At 42.6% G+C, this 19,727-nt stretch overlaps 1 protein-coding gene across 6 annotated transcripts in view; it reads left to right on the top strand.

Annotated features, from left to right (window-relative positions):
* Positions 1-19,727, top strand: part of LOC147010503 (clathrin coat assembly protein AP180-like) — a 73,617-nt gene that overhangs the window by 7,182 nt on the left and 46,708 nt on the right. For all 6 annotated transcript variants that reach the window (XM_085859410.1, XM_085859411.1, XM_085859414.1 and 3 more), the window contains exons 2-6: positions 6,917-7,059; positions 8,432-8,507; positions 11,959-12,061; positions 12,899-12,992; positions 19,500-19,611. In XM_085859410.1, the coding sequence (XP_085715536.1) occupies positions 6,917-7,059; positions 8,432-8,507; positions 11,959-12,061; positions 12,899-12,992; positions 19,500-19,611 (528 nt within the window). The remainder of the gene's footprint in view (positions 1-6,916; positions 7,060-8,431; positions 8,508-11,958; positions 12,062-12,898; positions 12,993-19,499; positions 19,612-19,727) is intronic.

The raw sequence follows: 19,727 nt of genomic DNA, 5'->3' as shown, positions 1-19,727 counted from the left end.
ACGTGGAGAAATGGAGTATTTATGCTTCGCTCGACATTACGAGTTCATTTTAACTTCGATTTTAATTTTGTCTTCGGTTTTTGCGACCGCTTAGGACGCTTAAAACTCGGTTGTAGAAATTCTAGTAAAAATCGGATGTTTTGGAGACGTTTTAAGATTGTATAAAAAATATTTCACTCGACGCGTCACGGGTCGTCCCATGATGCAGTGCGCTCGAGCAGACGCGTCGTTGAGTTACGTTAAGGTTTAATTGCGTGGAGAAATGGAGATTTTTTGCTTCGGTCGACGTTACGATTTTTGATGGTTTGATACAGAATCATCGTAGAAACTTCTGGTTTGCGTCGCTACCTTCTCGAGAGACAGCTTTTATTCGACAAGGTCAGAGGTCAAGTTGACGATTTCTTAAGTGCCAGTCTATGACTGCTTGTTTGTTTGTTTATTTGTTTGTTTGTTTATTTATTTATTCTTATGCAGCCTGTGGGGGCACGGCTGTGCCGCTGATGCAATACTCCCTGTTACCAGCATGCTGGCACTCATTTCGCTGACCTCGGAATGATGGCAGGCTGAATCAACCCGCCTGGTGTTAATTAAATGGTATTTTGGCTTGAACTCCTCTCACTCTATTACAGACTAATTGGAGGAGATTTGATCGCTCTCTGCCGGATCCTGCACAGGATACTCCAAGTTTCAGAAGAACCACCTTTTTTCAATCGAAGACCGCCTTTGTGGTCACTCCTGAAAACTGACCAAGCCTGCGGCCCGCTGCAGGAGGAGAGCAGTCTTCTATACTCATCGACTGGTTGACGTGTGGAATGGACTCGACGAAGAAGCTGTTCAATCACCCTCAGCTGATGCATTTAAAGAGTTTAGACAGGCTGCTGTTTCAACAAAAAGGGCATTCGGTAGAGCGCATACCTCTGCCACGCAATGCCTGATCCACGAGAATATATCGGGCCCAATACATTTTTGAAATGTCATCCTATATATAGTTTTTGGCCCAATCTCTTAATGGTGAAGAATCACTTTTAAAATTAAATAATCATCGTATCCAGATTTGGATTCAGATCTTCACCAGAATCTAATCAATTTGTCCTTGACGCACGCACCAAGTTTTATCCGAATCCATCCACAACTTTTTGAGATATCGGTTTAGTCCTATCTCTCAATTGGGAAGAATCACTTTAAAAATTCTAGTAGTCGAATCCGGATCCAGATCTTTACCAAAATCTAATCAGTTTGTCCTTTTGACACACCGAACCTGTCCATAAAATTTAATCTGGATCTGTCCACAACTTTTTGAGATATCCTGCACACAGACAGAAAAAGGTGAAAACATAACCTCCTTCACCTTCGATGGTGGAGGTAGCAATGATGGTACCGCATAGGGTACTGCCCTCCTGTCCTACTTTCCCACCTGACCTGACCTGAATATCCTAAGATATTGAGCCAACATCAGGCTTCGGCAGAGGATAATGATCTTGAGCCAACACCAGGCTTCGGCTGAGGGTAATGATCTCGTGCCATTTTTAGCTTATCTGGAATTTATAGTCCAGATACGGTATTGTCATTGCGCACCGTCTGTCCATCTCCTTTTTCGACTTCTTCGGTCAAACCGCTGGGCCGATCCGGCTGAAATTTTGCAGCAACGATTCTCTCCTGACTGCTAACAGGAATTGCCAAGCTTGTTCTGGTCACATGACCTTGTTGAGGGAATCTGGTGAACAGGGTCGGCGTTGGGAAAATGAGCAACATGTCCATACGGACTATGCAGGTACAAATCTCTTTTGAGTCTCTCTCAGCAACCACTCGTTGGACACAGTCCGACCAGCAATCACGAAGGATTCTCCGAAGAGACCTGGTACCAAAGGAATTCACTCTCAATCTCAGATGCTTGGTCAGAGTCCAAGTCTCACATCCGTAGAGCAAGACTGGAAACACCAAGGACCTGAAGACTCGGACATTTCTCCTCCTGCACAGGTACCGACAACACCACACCACACCACATGATATAGTAAATCCATGACTTCCCTGGCGTAACCCAAATGTTCATTGAACTCTCTCGCAGCCAGCAGAGACATGCATATCACTGCCAAGGTAAGTGAATCTCTATGACCTCAACATCTTCACCGCAAACAGGTACAGACAAGACAGCAGCAACCAAGATGTCATTGAAAGCCTGGATCTTAGTTTTGATCCAGGAAACCCGTAATCCCAGCGGCTCCGACTCCTCATTCAGCACCTCGAGGGCTCCCAAAAGGCTATCCAGAGTCTCTGCAAAGATGACTGCATCATCTCCGAAATCAAGGTCAGAGATATTGACATTCCCAAACGATGCACCACAGCTTGATCTCTTCAACATCCTCCCCAGAATCCAGTCCAAACAAGCACTGAAAAGTACACACCCCTGACGAACTCTAGTAACAACTGGAAATAAGTCAGAGATGGTACCACCACATCTCACAGCACTCTCAGTTCTAGAGTATAGTTCAGACATCAGATCGATCAGTTTTAGTGCCACCCCACGAAGACCAAGGATACTCCAGAGGACATCCCGTTTCACTGAATCGAACACTTTACAGAGATCAACATAGGCTGCAAGCAGCCCCTGCCGAAACTCTCGTCTGCGTTCGGTGAGGACCCGAAGGGCAAGGATTCGGTCAATCGTTGATCTCTGGTGTAAAGCCTGACTGCTGTCGGCGCTGGTGCTCAAGTAGATGATGACGAACCCTCTCAAGAATTATCCGAGCAAAGACCTTGCCTGGCACAGAGAGCAGTGTCACCCCCTCAGTTGTTGTTGCAGTCCTGGTGATCACCCTTCCATTTCCATAGAGGGACAACAAGACCCCTCTTCCAGTCAGTTGGGATGATTCCTGTGTTCCAGGCAGAGCACAGAACTGCATGCAATGACACGAGTACAGCATTTCCACCAGCCTTGAAGTTCAGCATGGATGCCACAGATCCCAGGAGCTTTATCCCATTTCAACTGGATCACCACACCCTGTGTTTCCACATACGAATGTGTACCACAGTTGATTGGAGGATCAGCAATAGGGACTGTAACACCATGGACATCCAACTCAACAGCTGGTGGATCAACCTGGTACAGCCGCTCAGTCACCCACAGGGCCTTCACTTCGGACTCCTCTGTCGAGAGCCCACCACCCTCTGCTCTTACTGCAGTACACCGGGGACATGCTTGGAGGAACGCAATGTGCAAATTCTCCTGTAAGTGGGATGAGAATCACCACCACAGGTGATTCTCTACCCCCCCTCACAGATCCTTCGCGCATCGGCCTCCTTGTCCAGCCTCAGCGCACATACAGTTTTACACCTTTGGTCCCTGAACAGCTCAGCTCTGCCATTAAGGCTGGCCCTGTGACTGGTCAATGGTATCCAGTGTCCCCTGAGAGACAAAATATTTCTTCGCCCTACGCTGAATTCCAAGACATTCACCGGCAATATCAAGGACTGTGGTCTTGAAGGCACTCCACAACTCTTCAGGACCTCCCAAAGCACCCAGACCCCCCCCCCCCAAATGCCCACTCAGTCTGTTTGCAAACTCCTCAGCTACCCTCTCATCCTTGAGCTTGCCAACATCCAGCCTATGCTGGGATGGTACCATTCTCCCCGATTTAAGCTGTAACTCCAGAGTTGCTACAACAAGACTGTGGTTGTTATTGAAGAACTAAGCACTCTGGGAGACCCTGCAGTTCTGGATCATCCTCCAGCGACCATCAACGAGCACATAGTCAATATTCTTTGCCGCACCACCAGCGTTGGAATACCAAGTCCAGCGATGAGCCTGTGGGTGCTGAAACCATGACCCAGCCACCAACACTCCATGACTTCTTACAAAGTCAAAGAACTTTGTGTTATTCTGGTTCATAGTTCCAAACCCATGGGGACCAAATCGTCTCATAACCATCCTTATCAGTTCCAGTCGATGCATTGAAATTCCCCCAAGATGATCTTGGTTGGGGCACTGATCAACCACATACTCGAGTGCGGCATAGAATACATCCTTCACAGCGAGATCACTCGCCTCGGTTGGAGCATCGAGAGCCGAGGGAAATGACACCCAAGGAGTGACAAATCCTTAGTCTCGTGTGCTCGTTGACCGGTGTTACCTTTAGCATGGTAACCATCAGATTGACCAGACCAATAGTCTGTGTAACCACCTGCCATTATCTCGCCGCAATCTGTTCTCCAAACCTCAGAGAGTGCTGCAATACCGATGTTCAAATTCTTTAGCTCAGATGATAACAGAGACAGGTGACCATCCTCTCTTATGGATAGGACATTCCAGGCACCCTCCCGAAGGGACCGCCTCAGGTTAATCCAAGGAGACCGCCATCTGCTGGCCGACACCTCAGCACCACCCCGACACACACTACCGTAATCTGACCTGGGAAAGTTACCCAGTGGTTTCCCTCTTGTCATCAAAGTGTGGAGGTCCCGAAGGCTTTGCCCCAATCCTGTCATCCGGTGAGCTGCCCTGTGTAGGGCAGCTGCACAGGAGGTCCTCCCAAGGAGTGACTTTTCAGTTCTCTTCACAGTTTTCTTGTGTTTTACAGTGGCCGGAGTGCAAATCCTGCCACCAACCTCCTAAAAAATAAAAAAAAGAGTAACCCAACTGCTGGAGGACGTCCGCAGACACAGTTGAGTACTCGATATGGATGGCCGTTGGCTCACAAGGAGCTCCTCTGCCCTTTGACAGGTTTTGTTTTTAATCCTGCTGGGTGTCCATATCATGCACCCATGTCCATCAGGAAACCTTGTGGGGGAGACGGTTTAGTCACTGATAACCCAACCATGAAACTGGTTTGTCCATGTTTACATGATACCTGTAGCAAGTCACAGATCTGATCTGATCTGGCCTCACCTGACAACCAGTCAGAATGCTACCAAATTTGGGTGACAACATTAGGCCAGGGCCCAGATAAGCTGCAGGTCCAGTGGTCCTATTTTTGGTATTGGGAGTTTTGATTGCCACCCCAAAGTGGATCCAACCACAGACATTAAGCCATCAGGTGGATGAAGTGGGATGCATCTTCTTTAGTAATGCAGCACAAGGGTGCAGGTAGAATCATTTCTTGGAAGTGCAGATGTGCCACTTGTAGGTTAGAGCAGGAATTTGTTTAAAAAAAAAATTTTTTTTTCAAGGTGCCAGTGATAACTCACATACTCTTCGTGAAGATCATCGTGGGATCTTTGCCGTCCACTAACCGATGCTGGCAGACGGGACTCTCGTTTAACATCCATCCAAGGGATGGCACACAGATTGAACCACCCTACCTGTTTCGTTTGCATCATTTTCTGGAAGCGCAGCAAGCTGGTACTCATTTTGCTGATCTCGGAAGGATGGATGACCCACCAGGTGTTATTTCAATGGCACAACAGGGGCTCAAACTCAAGACCCTAAGATCTTAAGCCAGCTCCACCTTGCCTGTGAAACACCAGGATGATTTATCATGGAAAGTAAACTATTTGCTCAAATTTATTTATTTATAATTTATTTTATCTTTATTTATTTATCCACGCCACACAAAGGTTGAATTGTGGGTAATGTGAACGCCCCTTCATTTGTGATGTCAGTGCAAACACCACAATGAAATGGATCGTATGGAATTTGTGCTTCTCGTCTGTGATTGTAGCGACACGGCAATCCAATTTATCGGACGTCGTCTTGATTTCGGATCTGCCCTACATTTGTGCTCCATGTCTGTGATCAAACCGGGAATGGAATGAATGTGTTCCTTGAGGTGTTGCTGTGCTCTGTCGGGATGACGGTTAACGTGTTTATTTATATCTTGAACACTGATCATTTGGTAATTGATCCTGAGGTGAGGAAAGGAAGGCTGTTGTGTGCAGTTGTAAGAACAGTGAAGTTCCATTTGATAGGTTTTGTTGTGCAGTTGGTGTGAAAATTGCAGTTCATTGGTGTCATTTTTATAAATTGCAAACGAATAATATGCAACATGATTCTCTCCCTCCTCTCTCTCTCCTCTCTCCTCTCTCCTCTCTCCTGTCTCTCTGTGTCTCTGTCTCTCTCTCTCTGTCTCTCTCTCTCTCCGTCTCTCTCCGTCTCTCTCCGTCTCTCTCCGTCTCTCTCCTCTCTCCGTCTGTGTTTTTTTTCATGTTTATTTTTATTATTATTTCCTAGTGTATCTGCTTCAATGTCCGTTGGCATGCCAAATTTCAGCTCAGTACATCACCCGGAAGGTGTTGAACATTAATATCAGCGAGTGGTTAGAATGAGATGTATATCTCTACAGTTGGATTTCTTTCATCTTGTGTTGCCAATGATTCTTCCAGCCCTTATTTTTTTAATTGTGAAACATCGTACACTTCCATCCTGTTACGTCCTGATCCATTCAGTGTACTCGCTCTTCCTTTAACCTCGATTAATTCGACGACAACAAAATATATATATATATATATATGTATGTATATCTCATCTGTGGAGCTTCTCAGTTCAAATGTCCTCTTCATTTGGTTTGGAAACATTAATGAAAACAATTGGTAACCCTAACTGATCTTGCATCTTTGCTGTACCATTTCAGACTTGATCACAAAGCGAATGGTGTACGCAAGTTTTAAAACATTTACACTGTAACAAAATCGTCTTGCGTCCATTGTGATTCATGAAAAATTAATGTCTAGACTCGATCGACCACTCTGAATTACACCGTCTTCAATTTGTTGTGTGGAACATGATTTTCTTTCATTTCAAAGGGAATCAATATATATATATATATATATATATATATATATATATATATATATATATATATATATATATATATATATATATATATATATATATATATATATATATATATATAATTGAGTTTGTGCAAGCCAAGGGTTGTATTCCAGCTCGAGCTCAGCTTCATGTTTTCTTTCGTGTCCACAGACTTGATTCAATGTACCAACGAAAGTAATGTGAACGTCCCACAACTTGCCGACACATTGTTTGAACGCGCTGCCAACAGCAGTTGGGTCGTCGCCTTCAAGGCTCTCGTTTCAACTCATCATCTTATGTGCCAAGGAAATGAGGTGAGCCACTCGTGTAACAATCGCTTGCGATCATTTGTTTATGTCGAGATATGTATGTGCAGTTCTCCAAATGTATCCCTTTCCCTCTCCACCCCCTTGTTTGATGTAGAAGAAAAGTAAAACTGTTTGTGGGAGGGGGGGGCATCATATGTCAGTCAGTCAATCGGGTTGGTGTGGGTGTTTTGCTTCCACCTTTGGACCTGCTCATAGTCAGTGTCCTGATTGGTTAATGGCCAGGCACAAAATTGGTGTTTGTGTGGTACACGTGTATGCTTTATTTTCTTCTCGTGTTTTTGTTTGTTATCTTTGCCACCGAAGGTGAAGGAAGTGATGTTTTCACCCCTTTCTGTCTGTTCCTCTGTTTGTATGTGCATAGGATATTTCAAAAGGTTGTGGACGGATCTGGATGAAATTCAGGGCAAGGATGTGTGACAAGGACGAACTGATTAGATTTTGGTGAACATCCGGATCCGGATCAGACTACGAGAATTTTAAAAGTGATTCTTCACCATTGAGAGACGGTGCTATACTTGTATATAGCATGATATCTCAAAAAGTTGTGTACTGATTCAGATGAAACTTTGTGGACAGGTTGGGTGTGTGACGAGGAAGAACTGATTCGACGTTGGTGAAGATCTGCATCTGGATCTGGACACGATAATTATTAAAAAAATTTTTTTTTAAGTGATTCTTCACCATTGAGAGATAGGGCTCAAAAACGATATAGTACTGTCTTGCATATTTCAAAAATCTATTGGGCCCGATATGTTCTCGTGGATCAGTCGTTGATTACGTGGCGGAGGTATGTGCTCTACAGAGTGTCCTCGTTATTCTCTGGTTTCACCGGAGGGACTATAGGTGTTACAGAACAAGTTCGAGTTTCAGGGTATTTCGTCAATTTTTCAGATTTGTGTAGTTTTTTTTTTTTTGGACTTGGAAAGTATCACACTGGTGGAGGGGACATGTATTGCAAAGCAATTCACTCTTGTTGTTTTTCTCCAGAGGTATGCCTACTTGGTTGATTTTTTTTTATGAACAGGGTCTCTGAATAAAAACCACAAACTTCCATTATGGTACAACATCGTCGAGCCATGACAAATCTTTCACCTGAGTGATGTAACCTGAAGTTTTTCCATTTCAGTTTTTGCTTCTGTTGTCTTTGTGAATGTATTTGTATTTGGTCCACTCGTGCAGTCTTCAGGTCTTTTGATTTGATCTTCATGTCAAAGTGTCACCATGTTGTGCACAAGCCTCCATTAGTTGTACATTTCAAATTTGCTGTTTTTGCTTTCTATTCATATCATCAATGCCTTGCTGTCTGACAAAGCGTGACATTTTTATTAATCGCATTGCACTCTTCCTCTGCTGGCAGCGTTTCATTCAGTACCTTGCATCTCGGAACACGCTTTTCAACCTCAGCAACTTCCTGGACAAGAGTGGCGTTCAAGGTGTGCATTTGAACTTGCTTGTGCTGTTTTAATTTTATTTTATTTCCCTGAGTGTTGTCGGTGCAGGAAGGTGTTCCTTGCCTGGAAAGCACAGCTGGTACTCTGTGGGGTTCATGTTGACGTGCATTGTTGCCCTGCAATGCCGTTGTGATTGTAAGGGGGCATTTGGGGCCATTTATTTTACCTATGTAGTGGAGAAGAATCGGAGGGCTCACTTGTCAAAAGAAAAATGAGGTAGGATGATTAATGAGAGGAGGGTAGGGTTGTGTGGCAGGGGGGAGGGGGTGGAGAATGAAAATGTTTTAGAGGATATGAGTAAAGGCGTGTGCGCTCGTTCGTTCGTTACGTGTAATTTGTGTACTTTAAAAAGTATATACATCTATATTTTCCTCTTGTTTTTGGTGGTGGTGGTGGTGGTGTTGGGCTAAATGTTCACAGAGTATTTCAACTGTGAGCTTGCTTGCTTCTGAGTTGTCAAGTACAGATTTTAATCCTCGTGGAAAATTGGATTCCATGAGGATTCAGTTCAACAAAACCGTTCTCGTGTTTTGTACGCGTGTCATAAACTGGGGATGCTGAACTGGCTACTTATTCTCTCTGTATTCCTGACTTCATCTATATCTTTCTTTCTTCACTTTATGCTCACTTATGGATGTTTAAAAACATTATCGGATCCGTATGCAGAATGTTTTCAAAGTGATTCTTTACCATTGAGAGATTGCGCCAAAAATGATGTGTAGCATGATATTTCAAAATGTTGTGGACGACTTGTGACAAAACCAGGTGGACAAGATTGATGAGTTGGTTAGGTGAGAAGAACAAGCCAATTTGATGTTTGTGCAGATCCGGCCTATCAGTAGGTTATGAAACGTAAACTGTTCAGCCTGATCTTTCTGTTCTGGTTTCTCTGCTATCAGGACACGGTGAGTGATGCATATTGTGACCGGCTGCCATTTTTTGAATGCCCCGACATAATGGCTGTGCCAAAGGGAGACTACAAATGCCATTTTTGTGTCCTTTCTCTGCCTTAAATGGTCAAAACCAATGATGGAATGGCTGTCACAAATCGGCAGTCTCTAGGGTGTTGTAAGAAGTGAACAGTTCACACTCTTCCTCCAGATTAAGTATTTGCCAGCACTTGATCCTCTTCTTTAGAAGGATGCTCTATGGAGGTGTGGAATAATTTCCCTGAATGTTGCAAATTGTCGATCTGCTTTCTTTGGTGTTGCTTGTTCAGTCGATCTTTCTTTGATCCTCACTTGTAATGCAAAATGACAGGCTGCGGTTTCCATTTTCCTGTATTACTGGAGGCAATATTAGAGTTCAAGAAGTTCTCTGGTTATTATTTTGTTCCTGATACTTTTTTTTTTTTTTTTTAATTTGTAAATTTTTATTTTTTGCCCATTTATAAACTTGCAGGTCTGTTTTTGTGACATGCCATAAGTATAACTAATCTGACACTCGTTTCACCGTACAATTCGGAGGTTTGCTGTTGCACCATATAGTTATGAGTGTTAAGTTGAGCTTATAATTTCTTCCCAAAATTTAGTTACACTCTCCCTTCTCTGTACATATTGGGCCTGGTACTCGGTGACTATTATCAGCTAAGACATTTGAATTCCCCATTTTTTGCAGCGAACCAAGAGAAGCAACAGACGGGGTTGAAGGGCAATTGGATGCTTGTATTTTACAGGCTTACGGTTTGAAAAGCAAACTGAGGAAGTTATTTTGAAATTGAGGGGCATGATATACCCCCATGCTTACAAACAAACAAACAAACAAGTAGCGGTACATTCAAAGTACACCACCCCCATGCCAAATAAACAAATAACCAATCCTCCAGCATGCGACATTGTCGGGGCACCTTGGGAACCCGGCGATGCCGCCGTGCAGCACATGGAGATGGAATTGTGAGGGAGCGGTGTACAATAATTGATTGATTAATTGTGTAATTAAAATAAATAATTAATTTGTTAATCGATTAATTGATTAATCAAATCGTAAAGCCAAATCACTTGTTCACTGTCATGTCCAAATATCAACTTCCAAGCTCAAAAGGTACCCGAGACATTTCCCAGGTGAGAGAAAATAAGTGATAGATAAATCGATAGTCAATTAATTGATAAATCAAAAAAATCAAAACACCATTTTTGCCAAAGCACTTGTTCACTATTGTGCCCAAATTTCAGCTTCCTAGCTCGAAGGATGGCTGAGATATCGCCCGGACAAATAAACTGAGTACGCCCTTTCGGCGCATCTCATTGCAGGGACTTTTGGCACCCGGTGATGACATGCAGCGCTTGGAGATGGAATAGGGAGGTAGACAAGGACAAGATAGAGGGCAGACTTGGTTTACGTGTGAAGTGTGGGGATTTGCGATGATGTGCCGTCAACTTCACTTTGGTTTTGTCTTCAACCGCTCTCATGTCTTCGACTATTGCGACTGTCGTTCCCATAGCTGTTTGTTTTGAACACACCTTCCATTTTCTCATTTGACCATGGTACTTTGTTTGGGAATATCATGGGGTATTTAAAATCCATGTCATTCCAAGTAGCCAGGCTGGTTGTCATCATGTCCTTTTCGGAATATGTAATTGCATGATGGCCCATGTTGCCTCTGAAATGAAGATGCTTTTAGAACTTGGATTTGATGAGAACTTTTGGAAGGAAGAGAAGCAGAAGATGGCATCCAAATGAGGAGGTGATGGGATTGAGTTGTCGGATCGTAATGCCAGACTAGGATTTCCAGGGACGGGCCTCTGGTACCATGGCATCGGTTCAGCAGTGATGAACAACTGTGTCATGAAGAGAGTGCCAGGTAGATTTGAGCAGCCAGATTGTGTACTTCCTGGGCATGGTAACTCGACGTAGTAATTGATGAGGTACGTCGATGCGGTCAGGTTTGCCGAACTGAAATTTCTTCACTTTCCAACATGTTACCTGTCAAATTTAGTGATCAAACACCTGGATGTGCATTCACCATACTGTTTTTAAATGATCCGTAACTTTGATTTCTTGGGTACAGGACAATACATTTGCCGTGTTTTTTTATTTTTTATTTTAAATTTGAAATGTCTGTTAGAAATTGAATACGATTCCTATAATGCATGCAATTGTTGGTACAAGAGAATAAAAGCTTTAAAAAAAATGGTTGTAGTTGTCTACCGTGAAGGATTCCGAGGTGCTGACGTTTCTGCTTTCCGTGAAAGAGCGAGGTTGAAGGTCATTTGCTCAGATGAAGGGTAATGGCCAAAATGTCGGCACCCTGTAATCCTTCACAGTGGATAACTAACCATTTCATTCTTCATACCTTTCTTTTCTTTTTATTTTGATTTTTTCTTCTTGTAATGTATGATTGAATAACCATCATTACATGAAACTACATGCATCTTTTCAAGTTGCCCTGTGCTGTGCTTTAACCGTTGAATGTGCATCTGCCTTTTGGGTGCAGGTTATGATATGTCTACCTTCGTTCGGCGCTACAGCAAGTATTTGAACGAGAAGGCCTATGCATATCGACAGATGGCTTTTGACTTCATCAGAGTCAAGAGGGGGTTAGTTATTCTGAGGATTCTTTTTTTTATTTTTATTATTATTTTTTTTTTTTTTCACTTGAACAAGTGAACTTGTTTGTTGCTAAACTTGTTCACTTGTTAAAAAAGAAGTAACTGGCTGTTAACAAATATGGTTTATTAAAATGTGAATTACCACCCTTTATTTTCTACTTTCAAACGAGCTTGTTTTCAGTATTCTTTTGGCCATGTAAGGGGAAAGCTACTGTGTCGAAGTAGTGAAGGCTTCGAACAAGCTGTCTCCACAGCTTCAGGCAGCAGTACAGGATGGATTCGGGATGTTTGGAGAAATCTGATCAATAATGTCAGAAGTCTGACGCAACTTGATGGAACTAAATGACTAACCTCATCGCTGTGCAGAAATGGTGGAATACCTCGACACTCCCTCACCCCACCTCCCCACCCACCCTTAAAAATAATTTTTATTCACTTTGCTTGCATTTTCTCCCAACATTAGCATTGCCCTGCTTCTTATTTTATTTATTTATTTAATTTTCCAACTCCTTTCCCCTTTGAAGCCATAATGTGGAGAAAGCTCCTAATATCTGTTTATACAGATTGGATTGGATTGTGTTTGCAGGGCTTGAAATTTTAATATATAAATAATCTGTGATTGTAATAGATTTTTTTCCAGATTTCTGCTCATTGATTTCTTATTGCATGGATTTTGAGACTTCCTGTAGCTTTGCTTGCTCAATTGAGCGATTTATTATTATTTTTTTGATGTGTTGGAAAGTGATGTGCTTCTCATAGTCTGCCCTCGTGATGTCTGGTTATATATGCTGAATTTTCAGCTTGCTTCGTTTGTTTTCATTTCAGCAACGATGGGCTGATGCGTTCGATGAGTGTGGAGAAGGTTTTGAAAGCCCTGTCTGTCCTGCAAGCTCAGGTCGATGCTCTTCTCGACTTTGAGGTAAGTTGCGTAATGTTGAGAATTTGTGTGTTGTTCTTGAATTTTTGCTCATCGATCATCTTGCCGTTCATTTGTTAGTTGTCCCAGGTATTGGTAGATGTGGAATTGCAGTGCTTTCAGAAGGTATTCATATGCCTTGACCTTTGTCACATTTTGTTGTGTTAGACTGAATTTAAAATGGATGAAGTTTACATTTTTTTGTCACTGATATTACACAAAATATCCCATAATTACAAAGTGAAAACATGTTTGAAGAAATAATTATAAATTAATGAAAATTTGAATTATCTTGTGTCGATATGTATTCAACCCCCCCTTTTTATTTTTGTATACCTTGTCGAGGCTCGTATGAGCGCTAACACACAACTCACAGCAGGGGGCATGAGACAAGAGGGGCAGGAGTGGAAGGGACAAAACAGTGGGGAACAGACACATTAGGTGAACTGTGGAAGGGAGAGATATGGGGATGGGACGGGGAACATGGCGAAGAGAAGATGGGCATTACAGAGACTTTCAGGAAGGAAAGCAGGGGAATTGAAGGAAGTGGGCTTGGGTGGATTATCGGGGGTAGAAAAGTTCGAGGATTTGGATGGGGGAAGATAAGAGGTGGTGGTGAACAGCTGTTTTGAAAGCCTGGAGGGAAGAATGGGAAAGAATAGAGTGAGGAAGTTTATTCCAAAGGCGGGAAAAAAAGAGAATGAAAGAGTGAAGATGAGCAGTGATTCGTGATTTTGGTAGTTTTACCAGAAGGGGGTTGTTGGCGGACCTTGAGCGCCCTGTGGAAATGTGGTGGGGACAAATCGCAGAGAGCAAGGGGGGGGGCAAGGCTGGAGAGGAGTCGGTAGAAGACAGAAAGACCACCGACCAACCTGCGGTGATTGAGTGAGAGGCCCAAAGATTCAGCTTCATTGCGGGAGATGCCGATGATCTTAAATGCCCTGGTTTCGACAGAGTGAAGCCGAGAAAGGTGGGAGGCAGGAGCACCAGCCCAGAGGGGAGAGCAGTACTCCATCAGGCTACGGACAAAAGCTTTGTAAGTGGTCAGGAGCTCAAGAGGGCCGAGGAAGGAATTTTCCCAAACTGAGGATTCCCAGGTTGAGGCGAGGTTGGAAATGTGACTTTCCCAGGAAAGGTCATGGCAGATCGTGAGACCTAGAAGCTTGAAAGAAAAGACTTCTTCCAGAGGATTGTTGAGAAAGTGGATGGGGGGGTTTTCTAAACGGTCCTTTCGAAGAGACATGGTGAGAGTGTGAGATTTGTCTGGATTGAAAGACATGTTCCACGTGTTGGACCAGTTTGTGATTTTATCCAGATCTGCAGTGAGCGAAGAAGCTGCTGCTTGCCGGTCTGAGGGATGACAGTGCTGCTTGCTATGACACTCCACATTGGGCTCAGGTGCTTTGATCATTCTGCACCTGAGTTCAGGTGCATTTCCTTTGATCATCCTTGAGAGGTCTCCACAACTTGATTGGAGTCCACCTGTGGTGAGTCTCGTTGATTGAACATGATTTAGAAAGAAACATCTTTCTATAAAAGTTGATTACTATGGAGTCCAAGGAACTGTCTGTAGAAAGAGGATAGAATTTAATTGTGAGGAGGTATAGATCTGGGGGAGGGTATAAAACAATTTCTAGAGTGTTGAAAGTTCCCAAGAGCACAGTGAGCAGAAGCATCATTGGGAAATGGAAAGAATATGAAACTATCCAGACTCTTCGAAGAGCTGGCCGTCCAACCAAACTGAGCAACCATGCAAAGAGGACCTTGGTCAGGGAGGGAAGAAGAACCCAATGACCACTCTGACAGAACTACAGGGTTCCTTGGCAGAGATGGGAGAGTCTGCTGGAAGGATAAAAGTCTCTGCAGTGCTTCACAAATATGGGCTTCAGGGGAGAGTGGCCAGATGGAAGCCACTCCGAAGGAAAAGGCACATCACAGCACGCCTGGAGTTTTCAAAAAGGCACGTGAAATACTCTGAGAGCATGAGATGAAGATTGAACTCTTTGGCCTGAATGCAAAGCGCTACGTCTGGTGGAACCCGAGCACAGCTCATAACCCATCTAACACCATTCCTACCATGAAGCAAGGTGGTGGCAGCATCATGCTATGCGGATGCTTTTTAGGAACAATGGCAGGGACTGTGAGACTTGTAAGGATAGAGGGAACAATGAATGTAACCAAATACAGGCAAATCCTTGATGAGAACCTGCTTCAGAGCGCAAAAGACCTGAGAATGCAGTGAAGATTTACGTTCCAACAGAACAATGACCCCAAGCATGCAGCCAAAGCATCATTGGAATGGCTTCAGAACAAGAACGTGAAAGTCCTTGAGTGGACCCATCCAAAGCCCAGACTTTAATCCCATTGAGAATCTGTGGAAAGACTTTAAGATCACTGTTCACCGACACTCTTCATCTAACTTGACAGAGCTTGAGCAAATATGTGAGAAAATCCCTGAATCCAGATGTGCAAAGCTGATGGACACACCCAAGAAGTATTGATTTGGGGAGGGGGAGGGTTGAATACTGATTGATTGAAGACATTTCAGCTTTGCATTTTTAATTAATTAGTAATAATTTCTAAAAACATGTTTTCACTTTCTCATTATATGGGATATTTTGTGTCGAGCAGTGACAAAAAAAAATTAAATTTAATCTATTTCAAATTGAGGCTGGAACACAACAAAATGTGACAAAAGTCGAGGGGTGTGAATACTTTCTGAAGGCACAGTGAGTGATTGACATTATGTGATTATTTCCTTCCCAGAGGAGAGGGGATTGCATTTGGGTCTGTTGTTTGTTACTTACGGAATCTAAAGATTTCGTAAGTATATTGATGACTTCCGTTTCTGTTTGTTTGTTACTTACGAAATCTAAAGATTTCGTAAGTATATTGATGACTTCCGTTTGTGTTTGTTTGTTTTTAGGCATGATAACTCGAGAACGGAAGAAGCTACCAATGTCAAATTACACCACGTGATTCAGGAGGGTGTTGGCTAGTGCTGATTAGATTGTGGTCAAAATCGGTCAAAGGTCAAGGTCACAGTGAGGTCAAACATAATTCCGTAAATTCACGTGGAGAAATGGAGTATTTTTGCTTCGCTCGACGTTACGAGTTCATATTAACTTCGATTTTAATTTTGTCTTCGGTTTTTGCGATCGCTTAGGACGCTTAAAACTCGGTTGTAGAAATTCTGGTAAAAATCGGATGTTTTGAAGACGTTTTAAGATTGTATAAAAAATATTTCACTCGACGCGTCCACGGGTCGTCCCATGATGCAGTGCGCTCGAGCAGACGCGTCGTTGGGTGACGTTAAGGTATAATATAATTGCGTGGAGAAATGGAGATTTTTGCTTCGGTCGACGTTACGATTTTTGATGGTTTGATACAGAATCATCGTAGAAACTTCTGGTTTGCGTCGCTACCTTTTCTTGAGACAGCTTTTATTGGACAAGGTCAGAGGTCAAGTTGACGATTTCATAAGTACTAGTCTATGACTTTGTTTGTTTGTAGGCACGATAACTCGAACGGAAGAAGCTACCAATGTCAAATTACACCATGTGATTCAGGAGGGTGATGGCTAGCACTGATTATATTTTGGTCAAAATCTGTCAAAGGTCAAGGTCACTGTGAGGTCAAACATCCAAAACATTCGATTTTGATGGTTTGGTGCAGAATCATCAGAGAAACTTCTGGTTTGTGTCGCTACCTTCTCGAGAGACAGCTTTTATTAGACAAGGTCAGAGGCCAAGTTGACAATTTCGTAAGTACCAGTCTATGACTGCTTGTTTGTTTGTTTGTTTTTGTTTGTTTGTAGGCACGATAACTCGAACGGAAGAAGCTACCAATGTCAAATTAAACCACGTGATTCAGGAGGCTGATGGCTAGTGCTGATTAGATTTTGGTCAAAATCGGTCGAAGGTCAAGGTCACAGTGAGGTCAAACATACGATTTTTGATGGTTTTGTGCAGAATCATCGTAACTTCTGGTTTGTGCCGCTACCTTCTCAAGAGACAGCTTTTATTCGACAAGGTCAGAGGTCAAGTTGCCGATTTCGTAAGTCCCAGTCTATGACTGCTTGTTTGTTACTTACGAAATCTAAAGATTTCGTTAGTATATTGATGACTTCAGTTTCTGTTTGTTTGTTTGTAGGCACGATAACTCGAGAACAGAAGAAGCTACCAATGTCAAATTACACCACGTGATTCAGGAGGGTGATGGCTACTGCTGATTAGATTTTGGTCAAAATCGGTCACAGTGAGGTCAAATATTCGATTTTTGATGGTTTGGTACAGATAACTCGAACGGAAGAAGCTACCAATGTTAAATTACACCACTTCATTCAGGAGGGTGGTGGCGAGCGCTGATTAGATTTTGGTCAAAATCGGTCAAAGGTCAAGGTCACAGTGAGGTCAAACATCCAAAACATACGATTTTTGATGGTTTGGTACAGAATCATCTAAGAAACTTCTGGTTTGCGTCGCTACGTTCTCTCGAGACAGCTTTTATTAGACAAGGTCAGAGGTCAAGTTGCCGATTTCGTAAGTACCAGTCTATGACTGCTTGTTTGTTTGTTTGTTTGTAGGCACAATAACTCGAACGGGAGAAGCTACCAATGTCAAATTACACCATGTAATTCAGGAGGGTGATGGCTAGTGCTGATTACATTTTGGTCAAAATCGGTCACAGTGAGGTCAAATATTCGATTTTTGATGGTTTGGTACAGATAACTCAAACGGAAGAAGCTACCAATGTCAAATTACACCATGTGATTCAGGAGGGTGATGGCCAGTGCTGATTAGATTTTGGTCAAAATCGGTCAAGGTCACAGTGAGGTCAAACATCCAAAACATTCGATTTTTGATGGTTTGGTACAGAATCATTGTAGAAACTTCTGGTTTGCGTCGCTACCTTCTCCAGAGACAGCTTTTATTAGACAAGGCCAGAGGTCAAGTTGACGATTTCGTAAGTGCCAGTCTATGACTGCTTGTTTGTTTGTTTGTTTGTCGGCACGATAACTCGAGAAGGGAAGAAGCTACCAATGTCAAATTACACCACGTGATTCAGGAGGGTGATGGCAAGTGCTGATTAGATTCTGGTCTAAATCGGTCAAAGGTCAAGGTCACAGTGAGGTCAAATATCCGATTTTTGATGGTTTGGTACAGAAAACTCGAGACCGGAAGAAGCTACCAATGTCAAATTACACCACGTGATTCAGGAGGGTGATGACTAGTGCTGATTATATTTTGGTCAAAGGTCAAGGTCACAGTGAGGTCAAACATCCAAAAAATGATAACTCGAGAATGGAAGAAGCTACCAATGTCAAATTACACCACGTGATTCAGGAGGGTGGTGGCTAGCACTGATTAGATTTTGGTCAAAGGTCAAGGTCACGGTGGGGTCAAACATCCAAAACATTCGATTTTTTTTTTTGATGGTTTGGTACAGAATCGTCGAAGAAACTTCTAGTTTGCGTCGCTACCTTCTCAAGAGACAGCTTTTATTAGACAAGGTCAGAGGTCAAGTTGACGATTTCGTAAGTACCAGTCTATGACTGCTTGTTTGTTTGTTTCTTTGTTAGTACAGAACTTTCATGTTTTTCTCTGCAACCGTTTGACGGATTGAGACAAAATTTTCACCATTGGTGCGAATACTCATGTAGAATGTTTCAATGATAATTTTGACATCGGTCACATGGTGTCAGCCATATTAGAAAAACAGAAAAACTTTGGACCTCTGTATCTCTGAAACCGCACGAAGGGGAAAAAATTTAAACGCGGCATATCGCAAGCACTCGCCATGGGGATTTTTTTTTAATGATGTCATAGGTGCCCTCGTTATGACTTCATTACATATATAGAACGCCACATCCGATCAGTATGAAAATTTTTGAGGGTCATCTAGGGATAAAATGGTTCACAGAAAAAAATAATGACGTCATCGGTCACGTGATTCGGCAGCCATATTGTTTAAAATATATATTTTTCAAAAATCTTCTCTAAAGTGGCTGAACAAATCGAGCCGAAACTTTACACGTATGGTTGCCTGTCCATGAGGAACAAAAGGTTCACACATGATATCATTGATCACATGGTTTGGCAGCTATATTGGAATTACCCTAAAACCGATAAAAATACACCACTCAATAGAAGCCCTGGCGATGATCTGCAATCTCTGATTGCTCTTTTTCTTTGTTTTTTTTTCTTGTACTCATTTCTCATTTTGTATCCAAGTTGGTTGAATCTCATGGAATGGCCTACTTCATAATGGAATAACTGCTTACTTTGATACAAGACCATATCAAACCTCCCATTACAATTTGATTTTATCAATCTATTTATGGCATTAAAGTTCTCAAGACTATGAACAGATAGACCTCGCACTCTCTTTACTGAGTTTAACTTTTATTGTTATTTATTTACTTTTAAATTTATCTTTACCGCAACTATTTATAGCTTCCAAAATATGAAGTAATTTATGATGGGACCCTCTTTGTGCTTGCTGATTTAGGCTCATCAAAAGGATTTGAGTAATGGTGTGATGAGCGCCGCCTTCTCGCTGCTCTTCAAGGACATGATTCGCCTGTTTGCTTGTTACAATGATGGTATCATCAACCTGTTGGGTACGTCAAGGGCAACACCTGTTCTGTCCATCATGTAACTTTTTTTTTTTCCTTTTATCATACCTCTTTCAACTCTTCCTCCTTTTTATTTATTTATTCATTTTATTCAACCTTAC

The sequence above is a fragment of the Eptatretus burgeri genome, chromosome 16, assembly GCF_056783735.1.
Source record: "Eptatretus burgeri isolate ZD-2024b chromosome 16, Ebu_testis_v1, whole genome shotgun sequence".
Taxonomy (NCBI): Eukaryota; Metazoa; Chordata; class Myxini; order Myxiniformes; family Myxinidae; genus Eptatretus; species Eptatretus burgeri.
This window is presented reverse-complemented; position numbering and strand designations above follow the sequence as displayed.